This window comes from Phycodurus eques, chromosome 16, assembly GCF_024500275.1.
Source record: "Phycodurus eques isolate BA_2022a chromosome 16, UOR_Pequ_1.1, whole genome shotgun sequence".
Taxonomy (NCBI): domain Eukaryota; kingdom Metazoa; phylum Chordata; class Actinopteri; order Syngnathiformes; family Syngnathidae; genus Phycodurus; species Phycodurus eques.
This window is the reverse complement of record NC_084540.1, coordinates 9,807,656-9,828,590: the sequence shown is the minus strand read 5'-3', so window position 1 is coordinate 9,828,590 and position 20,935 is coordinate 9,807,656. Positions and strand designations below refer to the sequence as shown.

The window sequence follows — 20,935 nt, the reverse complement described above, 5'->3', positions numbered from 1 at the left end:
TAATCATTTAAGCAAATTGTCATGGCTAAATTGTAAATGTACTGGCTTTGTCTTGTTGCACAGGCTGACTTTGCAGTCGAAGCCTTGGCCAAAGCTACATATGAGCGACTGTTTCGCTGGCTGGTCCATCGCATTAACAAGGCCCTTGACAGGACTAAACGTCAGGGTGCATCTTTCATCGGCATTCTGGATATCGCTGGATTTGAGATTTTTGAGGTGGAAATGTATCTCTTGAATAGATGGTGATCTTGCACTTGTGACATCCTCACTAACTTGACGTCTGCCTCATGCTTAATTTTAAGCTGAACTCATTCGAGCAGTTGTGCATCAACTACACCAACGAGAAGCTGCAGCAACTCTTCAACCACACCATGTTCATCCTGGAGCAGGAGGAGTACCAGAGGGAGGGCATCGAGTGGAGCTTCATCGATTTCGGCCTCGACCTGCAGCCTTGCATTGAACTCATCGAGAGGCCGGTTGGTGCTCCTGCATTTGTATGCATGAAATGTTCAGGCTTGGTTATGTTTATTTGTTTTAAACAAGCTCTGTCCCCTCAGAATAACCCTCCTGGTATTCTGGCTCTGCTGGATGAAGAATGCTGGTTTCCCAAAGCCACAGACAAGACCTTTGTGGACAAAGTGCTCCAGGAGCAAGGCACCCACACTAAGTTCCAAAAACCACGTCAGCTCAAGGACAAAGCTGACTTCTGCATCATCCACTACGCAGGGAGGGTATGTAATTCTCTCTAACTAGAGATTTGCTTATTGAAAGTTTAGATACATGGAATATTATTCTACAATAGGTAAGAAGAAAAACATATCAAATGACAACTACTTTAAAAAGATGTCACATTTATTCATTCCCTTGTGTCTGCCCAGTGATTTAAGGCATGGACTCAGATCAGTTACATCATTGCCGTCATACAATAGCCCAGTTGTTGTACTGCTGCTGGAGGATTCTCACATCTGGTTCACATCGATGTGAGACTGACGGCTTCGTGCAGCGATGGTTATATAACAGAGGTTTGCAGTCTTCACCTTTGTGTGGTGGAAAGTCATCTGTAAAGAGAAAACCATAGCTTATAGTATGTTCCCATGTGGAAGCTTGTCTGTCAGAGCCGCTGATTTGCGAGCCTCTGGAGTTTAAATTGAACTTAAATACTAAGTTCTGCCTTCTTGCATTTGTATGTATGAACTCTCTGATGTGTATTAGTCCAGCAAGTGGAGCTTGCTATGCCTAACAGAAAATAGATTTCCTCCAGTATTCAGTCCGGGAGACAGCATTTCGTTTCAACTTGTTCAAATAAATCCTCCAAGACTGCAGTAGTACTGAAGAGAAAACATGTGCAAACAGTGTGAGTTTGGTTTTCCGGGATTCTGATGAAACCCAGATGGGAACCTGCATTCCTCATCTCAGGTTCCTCACCGTGTCAATTACTTGCTATGTCGTGCGCTCATCCAGCACTCTTTTTAGTTTGTCGGGCATCATGGTGTTACAGGCTAATCCAATTAGAATAGCACGACCAAACATGAGCTGACATGGTCCCTGATGGACACAGTGACCTGTCAGTCAAATGAAAAGAGTGGACAAGCACAACTTGGGTACTGCACATTGATGCTATGTGGCACTTAGCCCAGTTGTAGCTTTCAATACAACACATAGTAGGGCCACAAGAGGCAGAGCTTTACAGCTACGGTCCAAATGACACAGGTGTGTTGTGTTTCCTCAGGTGGACTATAAAGCAGATGAATGGCTAATGAAGAACATGGATCCCCTGAATGACAATGTGGCCACGCTGCTGCATCAGTCCACTGACAAGTTTGTGGCTGAACTCTGGAAAGATGGTGAGATGTTTTCACAGCACCTATTTTGCCTTATTTTGGAGATAAAATAATCATAAATAGGAAATAATACATAAAACATGACAAATGATTGAATAGAAAAATCAGAGAGGAAGATGAAAGAGAACGGGGGGAACATGGAAGAAAGACCGAAAGGGGTGAAGGAAAGGATTGAGTAAAACTAGGTGAATGATGGTGTAGGAGAAACGAAAAGGGGAAGAACACTGTCAAAAACATGGTTAATGGGACAGAGTAAATCTTTATATCACTTTCTGGACTAATCCTCGTCTTGTACATAATACGGTTTTATCAATCATTTAAATCACACAATAATTGTGTGTGATTGTATCTATTATTATTGTAGTGGCTGATTTGACTTCAACAGAAATCAGTGCAAGTGGAGATGAGTATCAGTATGGACTGCAAGAGGGGTTTGTAGATGTTATCCCCATTTTTTTAACTCACGCTACTGTCTACTATGTGTGTGTGTGTGTGTGTGCGTGTGCGTGTGTGTTTGTGTGCACCCACGTTTTGTTGTAGACATTCAGATGTATCAGAAAGCCTCTTTCTATGACAATGTGTCTGGGCTCCATGAAGCTCTAGGTGATTGATAACATGTACTTCTAGCTATTCCACATCCTCCATAATGGATCACTTATTCCCCATTCCTTCAATGGCTGTTATGTGCCCACTTTAAATGTTGTTTGGCTTCACATGGCCTCCTCTTCTCTTTGTATCACTAGTTGTTATTTTGTCATACTTCCATCATGGCTGGTGACTTCCTCTATACTTATTCAAAGTATTAGATTTCCTTTAGTAAACCTCCCATGACATGCAGTGTAAAACATGAAACAGAGAAAACATTTGTTTAAAGTAAGAAATATTGAATATTATAAATGACTATTTTTCAGGTCATATAGATTATTTGAAATGTGTTATTTGGCTCCGACTAAAACAGTGAAACAGTGAATAAGACGTAAAACTTTGTTCAGCAGATGTTTTCGAGGGAAAATTAAGATACAATCCATTTGTTTGCAGAGTAGTAGCTCATATTATGACACCTCAGAGGTCAAATGGGTTGTCGTCTCAGTTGGTGGTTTTCATCGCTACTGCAACACTGGAAAAGAGTTGCACACATGGATGCTTGATGTTATCGTCCATGTACAATATACTCACTGCATTTATAATTTAGCCACTTAATGTGTCAAATAAGCGTCACTGAAGTGCCGAATTCCTTTATGTACTGCTAACAATGTCACGTTTGTCATCACCAGTTGACCGAATCGTGGGCCTGGACCAAGTTGCTGGCATGAATGAGACAGCATTCGGTGCCGCATACAAGACTAAGAAGGGCATGTTCCGCACAGTGGGTCAGCTGTACAAAGAGCAGCTGTCCAAACTGATGGCGACATTGAGGAACACTAACCCTAACTTTGTCCGCTGCATCATCCCCAACCATGAGAAAAGAGTGAGTCACAAGCTGGTCACTGTTTCCATCACCCTGTTAAATGGTTAAATTTACAATTTCTTACATATGACAGACAAACAAATTAGGTAAGAATTAGGGCTGCGTGATATTGGAAAAAAAAATGACATTACAATTTTTTGTAACCCTTCGAAACATATTTCGATATGAAAAAATTCATGATAACATACTGGTGATGTGAAAACCAGTACAGATTCTTCTTTTTCCCTCTATGTATTTTTTGGACAGTTTATAATAGCTTCAGTGGAAAATAAACTTTATTCAACGGAGCACAGAGGTATACTGAGATATTGGTGTCAAGTCTACCTCCTATTAAGCAGGTGACCAATCATACTAAACATTTTAGCCCTTTTCATTTCCTGGTTGTGGTCTGTCTGCCTCCGCCAGGCTGGTAAACTCGATCCTCACCTGGTTCTGGACCAGCTAAGATGTAATGGTGTCCTGGAAGGGATCCGTATCTGCAGACAAGGCTTCCCCAACCGTATTGTCTTCCAAGAGTTCAGACAGAGGTACTTTACTTTCAGTTTCATGGCTTGTGTTCCAGAGTAGATACTGTAGCTTGGGTGATTTAATAAAACTCTCAGTTTGAAAAAATGATCACACAATTTTCAGTCATCATGCCCTCTGTCCAACCATACATACCTCTGTGTCCAGGTATGAGATTCTCACCCCTAACGCCATCCCCAAAGGCTTTATGGACGGCAAGCAGGCCTGCGAGAGAATGGTCAGAAAACAAAAAATTATAACCTTGTCATTAGCTATTAATTTTGTTCTCATTGTTGTTTCAAATATTTCTCTCTTTGGTAGATCAAATCCCTAGAGCTTGACAACAACCTGTTTCGCATTGGCCAGAGTAAAATCTTCTTCAGGGCGGGAGTCCTGGCCCACTTGGAGGAAGAGAGAGACCTGAAGATCACCGATATAATTATTTACTTCCAGGCCGCTTGTCGCGGCTATCTGGCACGCAAGTAGGATTGCACCTCTGACACTTTCTGCAGATTGATCTAAACAAAGGCTCATTCTTGTGGTAACCACATGCCCTCTATGTTTCTTTTTTTTCCCCTCTGGTGCTGCTTCAGAGCCTTTGCCAAGAAGCAGCAACAGCTCAGTGCACTGAAGGTTCTCCAAAGAAACTGTGCTGCATACTTGAAGCTGCGTCACTGGCAGTGGTGGAGACTCTTCACTAAGGTGTGTTTTTCTAAACACAAAGAACAGAAGAACAGAACTGATTGGATTTACACATTATTCCCCAACTATTGCCATAGACCTCTGAAATCCAAGATCAAATTATGACAACTGTCTATTACTCTCCAGGTGAAGCCTTTGCTGCAGGTGACCAGACAGGAGGAAGAGATGCAGGCTAAAGATGAAGAACTGGTTAAGGTGAAGGAGAAGCATACAAAGGTGGAGGGACAGCTGGTAGAGATGGAACGGAAAACAGCAACAGGTCTGAAATATTGATGTAAATAATGCTAAAAACAGAGGTCTCTGGAATGCTTAATCAGTGTTGTTTCTCTGTAGTTAACGGAGGAGAAAAGCATCCTAGCAGAGCAGCTGCAAGCAGAGACTGAGCTGTTTGCCGAGGCTGAGGAGATGAGAGCTCGTCTGGCTACCAAAAAACAAGAGCTGGAGGAAATCCTTCACGACCTGGAGTCCAGACTGGAGGAAGAAGAGGAGAGGGCGCAGGGCATGGTAAACGAGAAGAAGAAGATGCAATCCCATATCCAGGTGAGCCCTGAAGATATTGAAATAATTAAAATATACAGGGTGTTCCAAAGAAATTACGTCATCTGAAATGTGACTATCTGTGTAACTACATGCCCTTAGCAAAAAAAATTAAATTGGCTTCAAGTTGAAAAATAAATTCTTTATCAAAATTCTAAAAACATATTTAAACAGATATAGATTGTAAAACCAATTTCAAAACCTGTGAAACAACACAATTTTTCCTTGTCTTCCTCTGAATTGTTTTGTCCCAAGACCAACTCTGCTTTCCAGTTGGTGTATTTTTTTTATTTCCTCAAAATTGAACCCTGCACACCCTTGTAAGACTGTAGCATATTCTAATATGCAAAATTCCTTTTCATTGCATTTCATTCACCTGAAAAAAGGAAAATGTAAATCATTGTTTGCTGAATAAAATGGTGTGTGTGTGTGTGTGTGTGTGTGTGTGTGTGTGTGTGTGTGTTGGTAGGACTTGGAGGAGCAGTTGGATGAAGAGGAGGCTGCTAGGCAGAAGTTGCAGCTTGAGAAAGTGACCACTGAGGCCAAAATGAAGAAATATGAAGAGGATATTTTGCTACTCGAGGACCAAAACACCAAGTTTATCAAGGTGCGAGGGAGCAAAGTTGCTGAAAACGCTACTTTACTTCATGCCTAATGATTTTTGGTCCCATGGAACTGTCTTGAATACAGCACTAAAACAAGGTTGAGAGATTACACAAGCAACCTAAGAGTCTATTTATGCACCTTTTAGGAAAAAAAGTTGGTGGAAGATCGCATCAATGAGATGACCACTTTCCTTGCTGAGGAAGAGGAGAAGGCTAAGAACCTGGGAAAGGTCAAGAACAAGCAAGAGATCATGATGGTCGACTTGGAGGGTAAAGGAGATACACCTTTGTCGTGTGAAAGAAGACCATCACGTCTACCTCTCTACACCTTTAACATTGTCCAATTTTGAATCCAGAGAGGCTCAAAAAGGAAGAGAAGACCCGTCAGGAGCTAGAGAAGGCAAAAAGGAAGCTGGATGGCGAGACGTCCGACTATCAGGACCAGATCGCTGAGCTCCAGGCCCAGATAGAAGAGGTTAAAACTCAAATTGTCAAGAAAGAGGATGAGCAGCAGTTACTTCAGACAAGGTAGGGGAACTGTCACACAGAATGATTGAACAAGTTCACCAACAGAATACTGTATACCTGAGTGAGAGCTATATAACAGTTGAGTTATAATATTGAGTCACTGAGAGCTTGCGGCATGATGGCAGTGATATAAGCCTTGGAGTCGCCACATTTAACATTGTTGCAAGATTTAGTCTCACCTGCTTCTTTTCTATGCTACATGTTATTGGATTGACAGCGTACAGACAAATATACAAATCAAGTGTCATAACCTGGGTCTGACCCAGCATAGTATTTATTCTCCGAGTCTTGCTGTTTTGGAATGTGTGATTGGTGGCCTTGTCATTATTGTGGTATAAATATGTCTCGCACGAATGTATGATGAATGAATGAATGTAAGTATGCAACTATAATAGTAAGCAGCAGTCAGAAAGTGCTTCTGACAAATGACCAGACAGGGGAAAAAAATCTTACACGGGATACAAAGACATTTACAGAATTTTCCAAGTTGTCAATATGACTCACGCGGTCACCACAAACACCTACCAAAGTGGATTTGGGCGCTCGTCATCACTCAAACATCAGAAGGCATTTAGAGCAAACGTCTCATCGTAAAAGAATGCTACGGTCAATTGTAGGGCAGTAACTTTGTCTCTGCTGCCATCTTGTTGTTGGGTAGCAGACTTGGCTTTTATTTTTTAGATTAAAAACTATGTCATTTTATCATAGCTAGTTTTACAATTTTCTCGGGTCCTCCGGCTTCCTCCCACATTACAAAAACATGCATTTTATGTTCATTGAAGACTTGAATTGTCCTAATGTGTGAATGTGAGTGTGAATAGTTGTATGTCTATATGTGCCCTGCGATTGAGTCCAGGGTGTACTGCCCAAGGTCTGCGAGATTAGCCTCCAGCTTACCCATGACCTTAATGTGCTATAGATAACTGATGGATATTATTATTATTTGCAGTGTTCCAGTATAATATTAGTAATTATCACTATTTGTGGTAGACTTGTGCACGCTGAGATGTTGGTGCTTGATGTTTCACAGGGGCGAAGATGAGGTCAACCAGAAGAACATCGCTCTGAAACAAGTGCGAGAACTTCAAGCCCAGCTGTCTGAGCTGCAGGAGGACATGGAGTTGGAGAAACAGGCCAGGAACAAGGCTGAGAAGCTCAAGAGGGATTTGAGTGAAGAATTGGAGGCTCTAAAGACAGAACTGGAGGACACCCTTGATACGACTGCTGCCCAGCAGGAACTAAGGTAACAATTTCTGGAAATGTCCCACTGTCAAATATCAGGAATCAAGAGGGTTCTGACTTTTCTGTACTTTTTAGGACCAAGCGAGAGCAAGAAGTTGCCGAACTGAAGAAGGCCATTGAGGAGGAGACTAAAAACCATGAGACTCAGATACAGGATATGCGACAGAGGCATGCCACTGCTTTAGAAGAGCTCTCCGAGCAGCTCGAACAGGCAAAGAGGGTGAGACACCTTTCCTGAATATATCACAATCGTGATCCCATCCCATATGGAAAAAAAAAGATACTGACGAGTTGTCAACACTAATGCTGGCTACAACCTATCTATAGTTTAAAGCCAATCTGGAGAAGACCAAGCAGAGCCAGGAAAGTGCCAACAAGGAAATGGCCTGTGAGGTCAAAAGCCTTCAACAGGCAAAGACAGAGTCTGAACACAAGAGGAAAAAACTGGAGGCTCAGCTGCAGGAGGTCACTGCTAGAAACACTGAAGGGGAACGGACCAAGGGCGAGCTGACTGAACGTGTGCACAAACTGCAGGTGATGAAAATGAGAATGAGAATGTGGTCTGTGACCAAGGGTGCAGGTACACTTCCCTCTACCAGCAAAGAGAAGTGGGTGGTATATATCAATCCATCTATACACTCATGACTGAGGGGCTTCTCAGCAAACACTTAAAATTTCAGAATTGTGGTGCTTTCAAGTGAAGTCCTCTTTTCAAGTCATTTCATAATTGTCCTTATAAATACTGTATGTTCCAAGCTACCAACCAGAAGACTGAGACTGATCATATCTCCATGCAGACTGAGCTGGACAATGTATCGGGCATGCTGGAAGATTCTGAGAAAAAAGGCATCAAGATGACAAAAGACGTTGCTGGATTAGAAAGTCAGCTCCAAGACACACAGGTGCACTACACTATCAATCCGAAAAATTAATTGTGATGAACTTTTGGTGTTCAGCTGACTTGAAAACGGTTCATATTTTCACATAGGAGCTGCTCCAGGAGGAGACCCGTCAGAAGCTGAACCTCAGCAGTCGCATGCGCCAGTTAGAGGAGGAGAAGAACACCCTCCAGGAGCAGCAAGAGGAGGATGAGGTGGCACGCAAAAATGTGGAGAAACAGTTGCTGATGTTACAGGCTCAGGTAGGTATGATGGGCTCCGATATTGCAGGACTCTTTCGGTTGATTCTCTGAGTATGGAATATGCTTTATTTTTCTCTTGAAAGGTGTCCGACAGCAAGAAGAAGCTTGAGGATGATGTGGGGACAATAGACGGCCTGGAGGAAGCAAAGAAGAAACTGCAAAAGGACCTCGAAATGTCAGGCCAGCGTCTGGAGGAGAAGACCATCGCTTTTGAGAAGATGGAAAAGACAAAGACACGTTTGCAGCAGGAGCTGGATGATCTAACTGTTGACTTGGATCACCAGAGGCAGAGTGTGTCCAACCTGGAGAAGAAACAGAAGAAGTTTGACCAGGTGAAATGTTAACTGGAAAGCAAATTTCGATTTTTGCTAGTTTGTATTTTGTCAAAATATTGTTTTCCATAGGTAAGTCACAAATATGCTCTTTCTATTTTGACAATGGAGTATTCTTCTCTGTAGATGCTGGCTGAGGAGAAGAGCATTTCAGCCCGCTATGCTGAAGAGCGTGACCGGGCGGAAGCTGAGGCCAGGGAGAAGGAGACCAAAGCTCTGTCAATGACCAGAGCGCTGGACGACGCTCTAGAGGCCAAAGAGGAGCTGGAGAGGGTCAACAAGCAGCTCCGTGCTGAAATGGAAGATCTGATGAACTCAAAGGATGACGTGGGCAAGAATGTGAGCCTTTGTAGGATCAGTAACTCCTGTTTGCTGCAGAAACCATTGTTACATCCATTGCTCTCCTCGCGGCTGAAGGTTCACGAGCTGGAGAAATCCAAGCGCACTCTGGAGCAGCAGCTGGAGGAGATGAAGACTCAACTTGAGGAGCTGGAGGATGAGCTGCAGGCCACTGAGGATGCCAAGCTGCGCTTGGAGGTCAACATGCAGGCCATGAAGGCTCAGTATGAGCGTGATCTTCAGGGCCGTGATGACCAGAACGATGAGAAGAAGAGAGCACTCATTAAACAGGTCTAGCAACCAGCATGGCTTTGACATTTCATTATCACACCCTAACATTTAACAGTGCTCCACCATATTATCTTGGCTCCTCTCTTCAGGTCCGAGAGATGGAGGCAGAGCTGGAGGACGAGAGGAAGCAGAAAGGATTGGCCGTCGCTACCAAGAAGAAACTAGAGATGGATTTGAAGGACGTGGAGGGTCAGATAGAAGGTGCTAGCAAGGCTCGAGATGAAGCCATCAAACAGCTGCGCAAGCTACAGGTTCACGTTTGGATCAGATCAATATGCTTCATGCACATCCATGCTTACCATCTAAACACCAACATTTCTTCAGGCCCAGATGAAGGACTACCAGAGGGAACTGGAAGATGCCAGGGCTTCCAGAGATGATATTTTTGCCTTATCCAAGGAAAATGAGAAGAAACTAAAGAGTCTGGAGGCTGAGATTGTTCAGTTGCATGAGGTATAGAACAGTTTTTAAAATGAAATTTTCCCTCACAAAGTTGGAGTGATGTAGCAGGGGCCAAAAAAGAACAATTTTATTTTATTCTTTTTTCTCTGCAGGACCTGGCAGCGTCAGAGAGAGGGCGACGTCATGCAGAGCAAGAAAGAGATGAGCTGCAAGATGAAATCTCCAACAGCACATCTGGAAAGTAAGCATCTTTTACCTAATCTTGTTCTTCACTTTATGGACCAAAGTATTTAGAACACATGGGCCATTCCACCTAAAGGTAGTTACAATTGAGGAAAATATGGGGTAGGTTGACTTATTGCAGCCATACCAGCTTCCAGTATTTTGAGAAGTGACTTCTGCAAGCTCTTGGAGTGTGTCTGAAGGTTGGTTATGTCATCAGAGGTCAGAGGTCACTGGTGTTGGCCTGTCTATCTCGATTAATATATAATTAATCCCAAATGTGTTGGTTGCCTTTATATAGACCTTGCTTTGTGCACAGAGGCACAGTCATGCTGGAACAAAAAGGGCCTTCCCCAAACTGTCTCCACAAAATTTGAAGCATATATGCATAAAGCAGGTATATACTGTAGCATACTGTATAATTGTTCAAATACTGTGCATCCCAAAACTGGAGAATATTCTGAGCACTTCACTTTTTCTACATTTATGTTATAGCCTTATGCCAAAATGTATTACATTCATATTTTGCTCAAAATTATATATAAATTATATTATATTAATTATATATTATATAATTATATTATATATTATATATATATATTGCTCAAAATTAGATATATATTATATATATATATATATATATATATATATATATATATATATATATATAATATATAATATATATATATATATATATATTATATTATATATAGAGCACCCTTTATGACGACTTAACTTGATAAAGGTTTTTTTTTTTGTTTTTTTTTTGCAGGCGTATTGAACAAAAATGGTGTACATTACATTAAGCCAAGTGTGACTTTGCTCCTATCAGCCATGACATTCTCTGTCTCTGCTGTGTTTAAGAACTGCTCTGATGGATGAGAAGAGGAGGCTGGAGGCTCGTATAGCTCAGCTTGAGGAAGAGCTCGAAGAAGAGCAAGGCAACATGGAGCTACTTAACGACCGCTTTAGAAAGACCACTATGCAGGTGTGGAATGAGCTTTATGTTTTGCATGGGATCTACATAAGAGAATTACATGTATATTTTCTTAATTCTCTCTCCGGCACCTGCCTCTCTTTCCTCTCGACAGGTGGACACGCTGACCACAGAGTTGAGCGCGGAGCGGAGCGCATCACAAAAGAGTGAAAATGCCCGGCAGCAGTTGGAACGTCAAAACAAGGAGCTACGGGCCAAGCTGAGCGAACTGGAAGGATCTGTGAAAAGTCGCTTCAAGGCTTCCATCATGGCGCTGGAGGCCAAAATAGCACAGCTCGAGGAACAACTGGAGCAGGAGGCCAAGTAAGACATCAGTACAATTCTATGCTTAACTAAATTAGCCGTGACAGTGAGGTGTCAAAACCCTACATATTCCGTGTACACATCCCATTAACCTTCTCTGTAGGGAACGAGGAGCAGCTAACAAGTTAGTAAGGAGGACTGAGAAGAAGCTGAAAGAGATATGTATGCAGGTGGAGGATGAACGCCGCCATGCGGACCAGTTTAAAGAGCAAGTATGTTGCCTGGCATTTTAACTTTAAATAGTTGTTTCTCTTTGCACACACCATACATGCACACACATACACTCACAAAGTTAAGGGATATTCTGCTTTCGGGTGAAATTTGAGGATGAACCGAAAAAGAAATTATAAGATTTCCAGATGAACGTATTTCGACCTCAAAACTTTTTTATTACTTTTTGCACAACTGCTATTTTCTAACAAGAAGCTGAATGGCAGGTGTTTAACCCATGAATAAACCAATAAATTTACAAGGACGTCCACTTCTATGCCTTTCTCTCACTTTTGCATTCTTTCCGTATCTCATAATGTCATTATGTGAACACCTGATGAAGAGGACTGTTAAAATCATTCGAATTGAACCAGAAAATGTATTTGTCCATTCATGAATCGAACACTTGTTGTGAATTTTGCCATTCAGCTCCTTGTTAGAGAACAGTACGTTGTGCAAAAAGTACTGAAATACATAGTTGAACTTGTGCATTCAAGTTTTGAGGTCAAATTAAGCTCACCTGTCAAAGTTGTACTATAGTGCATTTTACGTTCATCCTGACATTCCACCTAATAAGCCGAATATCCCTAACTTTTTGTGAGCACTGTAGTGTATACTTCCTGTATATGCATTACACACTAACTCTACTTCCTTCTGACCATTTCATACTCTGGCCCTTGTTTTTTTATACGAACCCGAATTCCAATGAAGTTGAGATGTTGCAAAAAACTTAAAAACAGACTACAACGATCTGCACATCCTTTTCTACTCATATTCAATTGAATAAGCTACAAAGACAAGATATTAAATGTTCAAACTCATGAACATTGTTTTGTTTTGTTTTTTGCAAATATTCTCTCGTTTTTTGCCTGCAACACATTCCAAAAAAGCTGGGACGGGCAAAAACAGACTGGGAAAGTTGAGAAATCCTCAAAAAACACCAGTTTTTGGAACATTCCACAGGTAAACAGGGTAATTGGAAACAGGTGAGTGTCATGACCCCTCCTGGAAGCCGTCACCTTCTCATGGTGGAGGGGTTTGTGTGTCCCAATGATCCTAGGAGCTAAGTTGTCTGGGGCTTCACGCCCCTGGTAGGGTCACCCATGGCCGGCCTTTTCAACCTACTGTATATTCAATTAAATACCCTCTAACGTGGGTCCCCCTTCCCATGGGTTCACCACCTGTGAGAGGGGCCATAGGGGTTGGGTGTAGTGCAAGCTGGGCGGTGGCCGAAGGCAGGGAACTCGGCGATCCGATCCCCGGCTACGGATGTGGAATGTCACTTCACTGGCAGGGAAGGAGCCTGAGCTGATGTGTGAGGTCGAGAAGTTCCAACTAGATATAGTCGGACTCGCCTCCACACACAGCTTGGGCTCTGGTACCACTCTTCTCGAGAGGGGTTGGACTCTCTTCCACTCTGGAGTTGCCCACGGTGAGAGGCGCCGAGGAGGTGTGGTTATACTTATTGCCCCCCGCCTCGGCGCCTGTACGTTGGGGTTCACCCCGGTGGACAAGAGGGTAGCCTCCCTCCGCCTTCAGGTGGGGGGACGGGTCCTGAATGTTGTTTGTGCCTATGCAGCAAACAGCATTTCAGAGTACCCACCCTTTTTGGAGTCCTTGGAGGGGATGCTTGAGAGCGCTCCCGCTGGGGGACTTCAATGCTCACGTTGGCAATGACAGTGAGACCTGGAAGGGCATGATTGGGAGGAACGGGTCTCGGACACTCTGGTGAAGAGAGGGGCGGAGCTGTCAACTGATCACCACCTGGTGGTGAGTTGGCTCCGATGGTGGGGGAAGATGCCCACCTCCGACAAAACTTTGCTCATGTTCCGGGGGAGGCGGGAGACATCGAGTCCGAGTGGACCATGTTCCGTGGCTCCATTGCTGAGGCGGACGACCCGAGCTGTGGCCGTAAGGTGGTCGGTGCTTGTCGTGGAGGCAATCCCCGAACTGGTTGGTGGGCACCAACGGTGAGGGATGCCGTCAAGCTGAAGAAGGAGTCCTATCGGGCCTTTTTAGCCTGTGGGACTCCTGAGGCAGCTGATGGGTACCGGCTGGCCAAGCGGAATGCAGCTTTGGTGGTCGCTGAAGCAAAAACACGGGTACGGGAGGAGTTCGGTGAGGCCACGGAGAAAGACTTTTGGGCGGCTTCGAGGAAATTCTGGTCCACCATCCGGCGTCTCGGGAGGGGGAAGCAGTGCACCATCAACACTGTCCACCATCAACATAATGGGGATGGGGTGCAGCTGACCTCGACTCGGGACATTGTGAGCCGGTAGGGGAGAATACTTCGAAGACCTCCTGAATACCACTGACACGCCTTCCCATGAGGAAGCAGGGTCTGGGTTCTCTGACGCGGGCTCTGCTATCTCTGGGGTTGAGGTCACCGAGGTGGTTAAAAAGCTCCTCAGTGGCAAGGCCCAGGGGGTAGATGAGATTCACCCAGAGTTCCTAAAAGCTCTGGATGTTGTGTGGCTGTCCTGGTTGACACGCCTCTGCGACATCGCGTGGACATCGGGGCCATTGCCTCTGTCATTGGCAGACTGGGGTGGTGGTCCCCCTTTTTAAGAAGAGGGACCGAAGGGTGTGTTCCAACTACAGGGGGATCACACTCCTCAGCCTCCCTGGTAAGGTCTATTCAGGGGTGCTGGAGAGGAGGGTCCGTCGGGAAGTCGAATCTCAGATTCAGGAGGAGCAGTGTGGTTTTCGTCATGGCTGTGTGACAGTGGACCAGCTCCACACCCACAGCAGGGTTCTTAAGGGTGCATGGGAGTTCGCCCAACCAGTCTACATGTGTTTTGTGGACTTGGAGAAGGCGTTTGACCGTGTCCCTCGGGGGTCCTGTGGGGGGGCTTCGGAAGTATGGGGTACCGAACCCCCTGATACGGGCTGTTTGGTCCCTGTACGACCGGAGTCAGAGTTTGGTCCACATATCCGGCAGTAAGTCGGACTCGTTTCCGGTGAGGGTTGGACTCCACCAAGGCTGCCCTTTGTCATTGATTCAGTTCATAACTTTTATGGACAGAATTTCTAGGCACAGCCGAGGCGTAGAGGGGGTCCGGTTTGGTAGTCTCAGTATTGCATCTCTCCTTTTTGCAGATGATGTGGTTCCGTTGGCTTCATCAAGCTGTGATCGCCAACTCTCACTGGAGCAGTTCGCAGCCGAGGGTGAAGCGGCTGGGATGAGAATCAGCACCTCCAAATCTGAGACAATGGTCCTCAGTCGGAAAAGGATGGCGTGCCCTCTCCAGGTCGGGGATGAGATCCTGCCCCAAGTGGAGGTGTTCAAGTATCTTGGGGTCTTGTTCACGACTGAGGGAAGAATGCAACGGGAGATCGGATCGGTGTAGAGTCTGCAGTGATGCGGACATTGTATCGGTCCGTTGTGGTCAAGAAGGAGCTCAGCCGAAAGGCGAAGCTCTCCGGTCGATCTATGTTCGTGTCCTCACCTATGGTCACGAGCTGTGGGTTGTGACCACAAGAACATCCCGGATACAAGCGGCCGAAATGAGTTTCCTCCGGATGGTGTTCAGCCTCTCCCTTAGAGATAGGATGAGAAGCTCAGTCATCTGGGTGGATCTCAGAGTAGAGCCGCTGCTCCTCCACATCGAGAGGAGCCAGATGAGGTAGCTGGGGCATCTGATTCGGGGAGGTGTCTGGGCACTTCCCACCGGGAGGGGACCCCGGGGACGACCCAGGACACGCTGGAGAGACCATGTCTTTCAGCTGGCCTGGGAACACCTCTGGATCCCCCCGGAAGAGCTGGATGAAGTGGCTGGGGTGAGGATAGTCTGGGCGTCCCTGCTAAAGCTACTGCCCCCGCGACCTGACCTCGGATAAGCGGTAGAAAATGGATGGATGGCTGAGTGTCATGATTAAGTATAAAAGGAGCATTCCCAAAAGGCTCAGCTGTTCGCAATCAAGGATGGGGGACTTTGTGAACATCTCCGTGAGAAAATAATCCAACAATAATTTAAAAACAATATTTCGCAACAAACAATTGCAAGGAATTTAGAGATTTCATCCATAATATCATCAAGATTTAGTGAATCTGGAGAAATCTCGGTACATAAGTGGCAAGGCCGCAAACCAACTATTAATGCCCGTGACCTTCGATCCATTCACGCAGCACTACATGGAACACCGGCATCATTGTGTAAAGGATATTGCCATGTCGGCTCAGGAACACTCTCAACATAAAACCATCGTCAGTTAACACAGTTTGTTAAAACCTTACCATGCAATGTGAAAGCCGTATATCAACAAAACCCAGAAACGCCGCCGGCTTCTCTGGGCTTTGTGATGTAATGGTGGTGTGTTAGTGCCCATGGCATGAGTAACTTGCACATCTGTGAAGGCACCATTAATGCTGAGAAGTACATACAGGTTTCGGAGCGACATAGTGTATGCTGCCATCCAAGCAACGTGTTTTTCACGGACGTCCCTGCTTATTTCAGCAAGACGATGCCAAGCCACATTCTGTACATGTTACAACAGCGTGGCTTTGAAGTAGTGCGCGTACTAGACTGGCCTGCCAGCAGTTCAGACCTGTCTCCCATTGAAAATGTGTGGCACATTATGAAGCGAAAAATACGACAATGGAGATCCTGGACTGTTGAGCCACTAAAGTTGTATATCAAGCAAGAATGTGAAAGAATTCTACCTACAAAGCAACAATTTGTGTCCTAGATTTATTAATTTTGTTTATTTTTGTCTGTGTGAAGGTGGAAAAGGCCAACTCGCGTATGAAACAGCTAAAGCGTCAGCTGGAAGAGGCAGAAGAGGAGGCTACAAGGACCAATGCGTCACGCAGGAAGCTGCAGAGAGAGCTGGATGACGCCACGGAGGCCAGCGAGGGTCTCAGCAGGGAGGTCCACACATTGAAGAACCGTCTCCGGTACCCTTAATATAAATGCAAATTCACAATTACGGCATGGACTTTCAGTTTTTATAACATACCTCTAGCAGTCATGCACTGAAGTATATTGCATCTCTCTCTCTCTCTCTCTCTCTCTCTCTCTCTCTTGTTCTCTCTCGCTCTCTCTCTCTCTGTGTGTGTGTGTGTGTGTGTGTATAAGCATAGCAGCCATCAGTATTCAGACCCTTTGCTGTGACACTCATAAATTTAACTCGGGTGCTGTCCATTTCTTCTGATCATCCTTAAAATGGTTCTACACCTTTATTGGAGTCCAGCTGTATTTGATTATACTGATTGGACTTGATTAGGAAAGCCACACACCTGTCTGTATAAGACCTTACAGCTCACAGTGCATGTCAGAGCCGATGACAATCATAAGGTCAAAGGAACTGCCTGAAAAGCTCAGAGAAAGAATTGTGGCAAGGCACACATCTGGCCACGGTTACAAAAATAATTCTGCTGCACTTAAGGTTCCTAAGAGCACAGTGGCCTCCATAATCCTGAAATGGAAGACATTTGGGACGACCAGAACCCTTCCTAGAGCTGGCCGAACTGAGCAATCGGGGAAGAAGAGCCCTGGTGAGAGAGGTAAAGAAGAACCCAGAGATCACTGTGGCTGAGTTCTAGAAAGTCAACCATCACTGCAGCCCTCCACCAGTCAGGGCTATATGGCTGAGTGGCCCGACGGAAGCCTCGGTGCAAGACACATGAAATCCTGTATGGAGTTTTCTAAAAAACACCTGAAGGACTCCAAGATGGTGAGAAATAAGATTCTCTGGTTTGATGAGACCAAGATAGAACTTTTTGGCCTTAATTCTTAGCGGTATGTGTGGAGAAAACCAGGCACTGCTCTTCACCTGTCCAATACAGTCCCAACAGTGAAGCATGGTGGTGGCAGCATCATGCTGTGGGGGTGTTTTTCAGCTGCAGGGACAGGACGACTGGTTGAAATCGAAGGAAAGATGAATGCAGCCAAGTACCGGGATATCCTGGACCATAACCTTCTCCAGAGTGATCAGAACCTCAGACTGGGCTGAAGGTTCACCTTAAAAAAAGACAATGACCCGAAGCACACAGCTAAAATACCGAAGGAGTGGCTTCAGAACAACTCAGTGACTGTTTTTGACTGGCCCAGCCAGAGTCCTGACTTAAACCCAATTGAGCATCTCTGGATAGACCTGAAAATGGCTGCCCACCAACATTCACCATCCAACCTGACAGAACTAGAGAGGATCTGCAAGGAGGAATGGCAGAGGATCCCCAAATCCAGGTGTTCCAACATTCCCAAAAAGACTCATGGCTGTATTAGCTCAAAAGTGTGCTTCTACTAAATACTGAGCAAAGGGTCTGAATACTTATGGCTGTGTAATATTTAAATTTTTCTTTTTTAATAAATCTGCAAAAATTCCAACAATTTTTTTCTGTCAATATGGGGTGCTGTTTGTACATTAATGTGAAAAAATGAACTCAAATGATTTTAGCAAATGGCTGCAATATGAAAAAGAGTGAAAAATTTAACAGAGTCTGAATACTTTCCGTACCCACTGTATATATGTGTCTGAGTGTGTGTGTGTGTGTGTGTGTGTGTGCGCGCAGTTCATACAAAAATGGTATAATTGCACACTGTAATGAGTTTCAACACAAGACACTAGTAGGTCGGTCTGTAGGTACTGTTTGTATGAAGTTGGGAACTCAAGTTTTTACGTAAGTACTGTAAGAAGGTAGGCAGCTACTGCTAATAGACAGTGTGGGAAGGTAGGTAGGTAATAGTATTGGCTCACCTGCCTTGACTCACAGATGAACTTCAGTGACATCCCATTCTTAAGCCATAGTGTTTAATAATACTTCCACCCTTTGCACCTTCAGTTTCAACTCTTCTTGGAAGGCTCTCCACAAGGTTGAGGGGTGTGTTTATGGGAATTTTTTTACCATTCTTCTAGAAGTGCATACTGTATGTGCGTTACACACCATTGTTGAATGAGAAGGCCTGGTGATGAGTCCCAGTCTCTGCTCTAATTCAACCCAAAGGTGTCCCATCAGGTTGTGGTCAGGACTCTGCAGGCCACTCAAGTTCCTCTACACCAAACTCTTATCACTGCGTTTACAGTATGCGCTGTATGTTGCTTTATGCACTGGTGCACAGTCATATTGGAGCAAGAAGGGACAAATCCCCAAACTGTTCCCACAAAGTTAAGAGCATGGAATTGTCTATGATCTGTTGGTATGTTGAAGCATTCACAGTTCCTTTCCCTGCAACTGAGGGGCCAATATTTTGGACAAATACAAGTTCCCAACTTTGTGAGCCAAACTAATGCCCCCTTAGTTCCAGTGAAAGGAACGTTGAACGCTTCAGCAGACCAACGGAGAATTTGAAACTCATTTGATAGATGACAGTCCTGGCCTCAACCTGATAGAACAACTTTTGGATGAGTTTGAGTGGCGACTGAGAGCCAGGCCTTCTAATCTAACATCAGTGTGTGACCTCACAAATGCACTTCTGGAATAATGGTAAAAATGTCCCATAAATACACTCCTAAACCTTACGGAGAGTCTTCCGAGAAAAGTTAAGCTGTAATAGCTGCAAAAGGTGGACTAACATAATATTAAACTATGGCTTAAGAATGGGTTGGCAATATACAACGTACGTAGTTGATATATATATCAATTAGGTAGGCAGGTATTGTACAGTATGTGCTTTTGGTGTTTAATTATTGTAGGCAGGTACCTTGGTCGGTATGTACTGTAAGGGCTTCGTGTGGGAAGGTACAGTCCCCTCCAAAAGTAGTGAAACGGCAAGGTCAATTCCTTTGTTTTTGTTATATACTGAAGACATTTGGGTTTCAGATCAAACGATGAATATGGGGCAAAAGTTCAGAAGTCCAGCTTTTGTTTCATGGTATTTACATCTAGATGTGTTGAACAACCCAGCATAGAGCACCTTTTGTTTGAAGCCACCCACTTTTCAAGTGAGGAAAAGTATTGGAACAGACATTATTAAATTAAATATTTGGTGGCATAACCCTTACTTGCAATAACTGCATCAAGCCTGAGACCCATTGACTTCACCAGACTGTTGCATTCTTTATGAGAAATGCTTTTCCTTGCCTTTACTGCAGCCCCATTCAGTTCTTGTTTGTTTCTATGGGTTTCTCCCTTCAGTCTCCTCTTCAGGAGGTAAAATGCATGTTCTATTGCGTTAAGGTCCGGTGATTGACTTGGTCAGTCTAAGACCTTCCACTTTTTCCCCCTGGTGAAGTCCTTTGTTATGTTGGCAGTGTGTTTTGAATCATTGTCTTCTTGCATGATGAAGCTTCTCCCGATTAGTTTGGATGCATTTTTCTGTAAATTGCCAGACAAAATGGTTTTGTCCATCCATCCATTTTCCAAGCCGCTTCTCCTCACTAGGGTCGCGGACGTGCTGGAGCCTATCCCAGCTAACATCGGGCAGGAGGTGGGGTACACCCTGAACTGGTTGCCAGCCAATCGCAGGGCACAAATAAACAACCAACCATTCGCATTCACACCTATGGCAATTAAGAGTCTTCAATTAACCTAGCATGCATGTTTTTGGGATGTGGGAGGAAACCGGAGTGCCCGGAGAAAACCCACGCAGGCACGGGGAGAACATGCAAACTCCACACAGGCGGGGCCGGGGATTGAACCCGGGTCCTCAGAACTGTGAGGCAGACACTCTAACCAGTCCTCCGCCGTGCCGCAAAATGGTTTTGTAGGCTTCAGAGTTTATTCTGCTGCTACCATCATGAGTGACATCAATAAAGACTAGTGACCCAGTTCCAGAAGCAGCCATGCAAGTCCAAGCCATGACATTACCTCCACCATGCTTCACATGCTTGTTTGTTTTGGATCATAAGCAGATCCTTTCTTTTTCCATACTTTGGCCTTTCCATCACTTTGGTAGAGGTTAATCTTGGCCTCATCCGTCCGGAATTCAAAATCAGAAGCACATACAGTAGGTAAGTACTATAAGTATGTTGATAGGTGCAGTACTACTGTTAGGTACTGTACAGGTAGGTTGCTGTTGGAAGTTAAGTAGGTTGGTATGGTTTTGGTAGGTTGGATAGTTGGTCCACTGTTGGTATGTAATGTTTCCCATCTATTGATACAATATTTACCAACCATTCATGGGTTACTAAGCTACATATCATATTTCTGAGTATGTGGTGAGAATTAAATATTGTTACTTTAATATCTGAAACTTTGCTCCTGTTGCTGTTGTAGGCGCGGTGGCCCCATCAGTTTTTCCTCCAGTCGCTCAGGCAGACGTCAGTTGCCGGTAGAGGGATCATCCTTGGACCTCCTGTCTGATGACGAGCTGGAAAACAAGGTCACAGA

General features: G+C 44.5%; 1 protein-coding gene across 1 annotated transcript in view; it reads left to right on the top strand.

Moving 5' to 3' along the window:
• LOC133414888 (myosin-10-like) overlaps positions 1 to 20,806 on the top strand; it is a 73,064-nt gene extending 52,258 nt beyond the window's left edge. Inside the window, 30 exon segments of the mRNA XM_061700588.1 lie at positions 64 to 216; positions 303 to 476; positions 558 to 731; positions 1,730 to 1,844; positions 3,116 to 3,309; positions 3,715 to 3,836; positions 3,982 to 4,051; positions 4,135 to 4,295; positions 4,407 to 4,515; positions 4,642 to 4,758; positions 4,760 to 4,774; positions 4,849 to 5,055; positions 5,522 to 5,659; positions 5,804 to 5,927; positions 6,014 to 6,185; positions 7,216 to 7,428; positions 7,503 to 7,647; positions 7,755 to 7,961; positions 8,225 to 8,329; positions 8,416 to 8,568; positions 8,652 to 8,900; positions 9,027 to 9,239; positions 9,318 to 9,530; positions 9,620 to 9,781; positions 9,855 to 9,983; positions 10,085 to 10,173; positions 11,019 to 11,142; positions 11,246 to 11,454; positions 11,558 to 11,666; positions 16,389 to 20,806. Coding sequence (XP_061556572.1) covers positions 64 to 216; positions 303 to 476; positions 558 to 731; positions 1,730 to 1,844; positions 3,116 to 3,309; positions 3,715 to 3,836; positions 3,982 to 4,051; positions 4,135 to 4,295; positions 4,407 to 4,515; positions 4,642 to 4,758; positions 4,760 to 4,774; positions 4,849 to 5,055; positions 5,522 to 5,659; positions 5,804 to 5,927; positions 6,014 to 6,185; positions 7,216 to 7,428; positions 7,503 to 7,647; positions 7,755 to 7,961; positions 8,225 to 8,329; positions 8,416 to 8,568; positions 8,652 to 8,900; positions 9,027 to 9,239; positions 9,318 to 9,530; positions 9,620 to 9,781; positions 9,855 to 9,983; positions 10,085 to 10,173; positions 11,019 to 11,142; positions 11,246 to 11,454; positions 11,558 to 11,666; positions 16,389 to 16,571 — 4,548 coding nt within the window. The 3' untranslated portion in view covers positions 16,572 to 20,806.
• Positions 20,807 to 20,935: the final 129 nt, after the last annotated feature.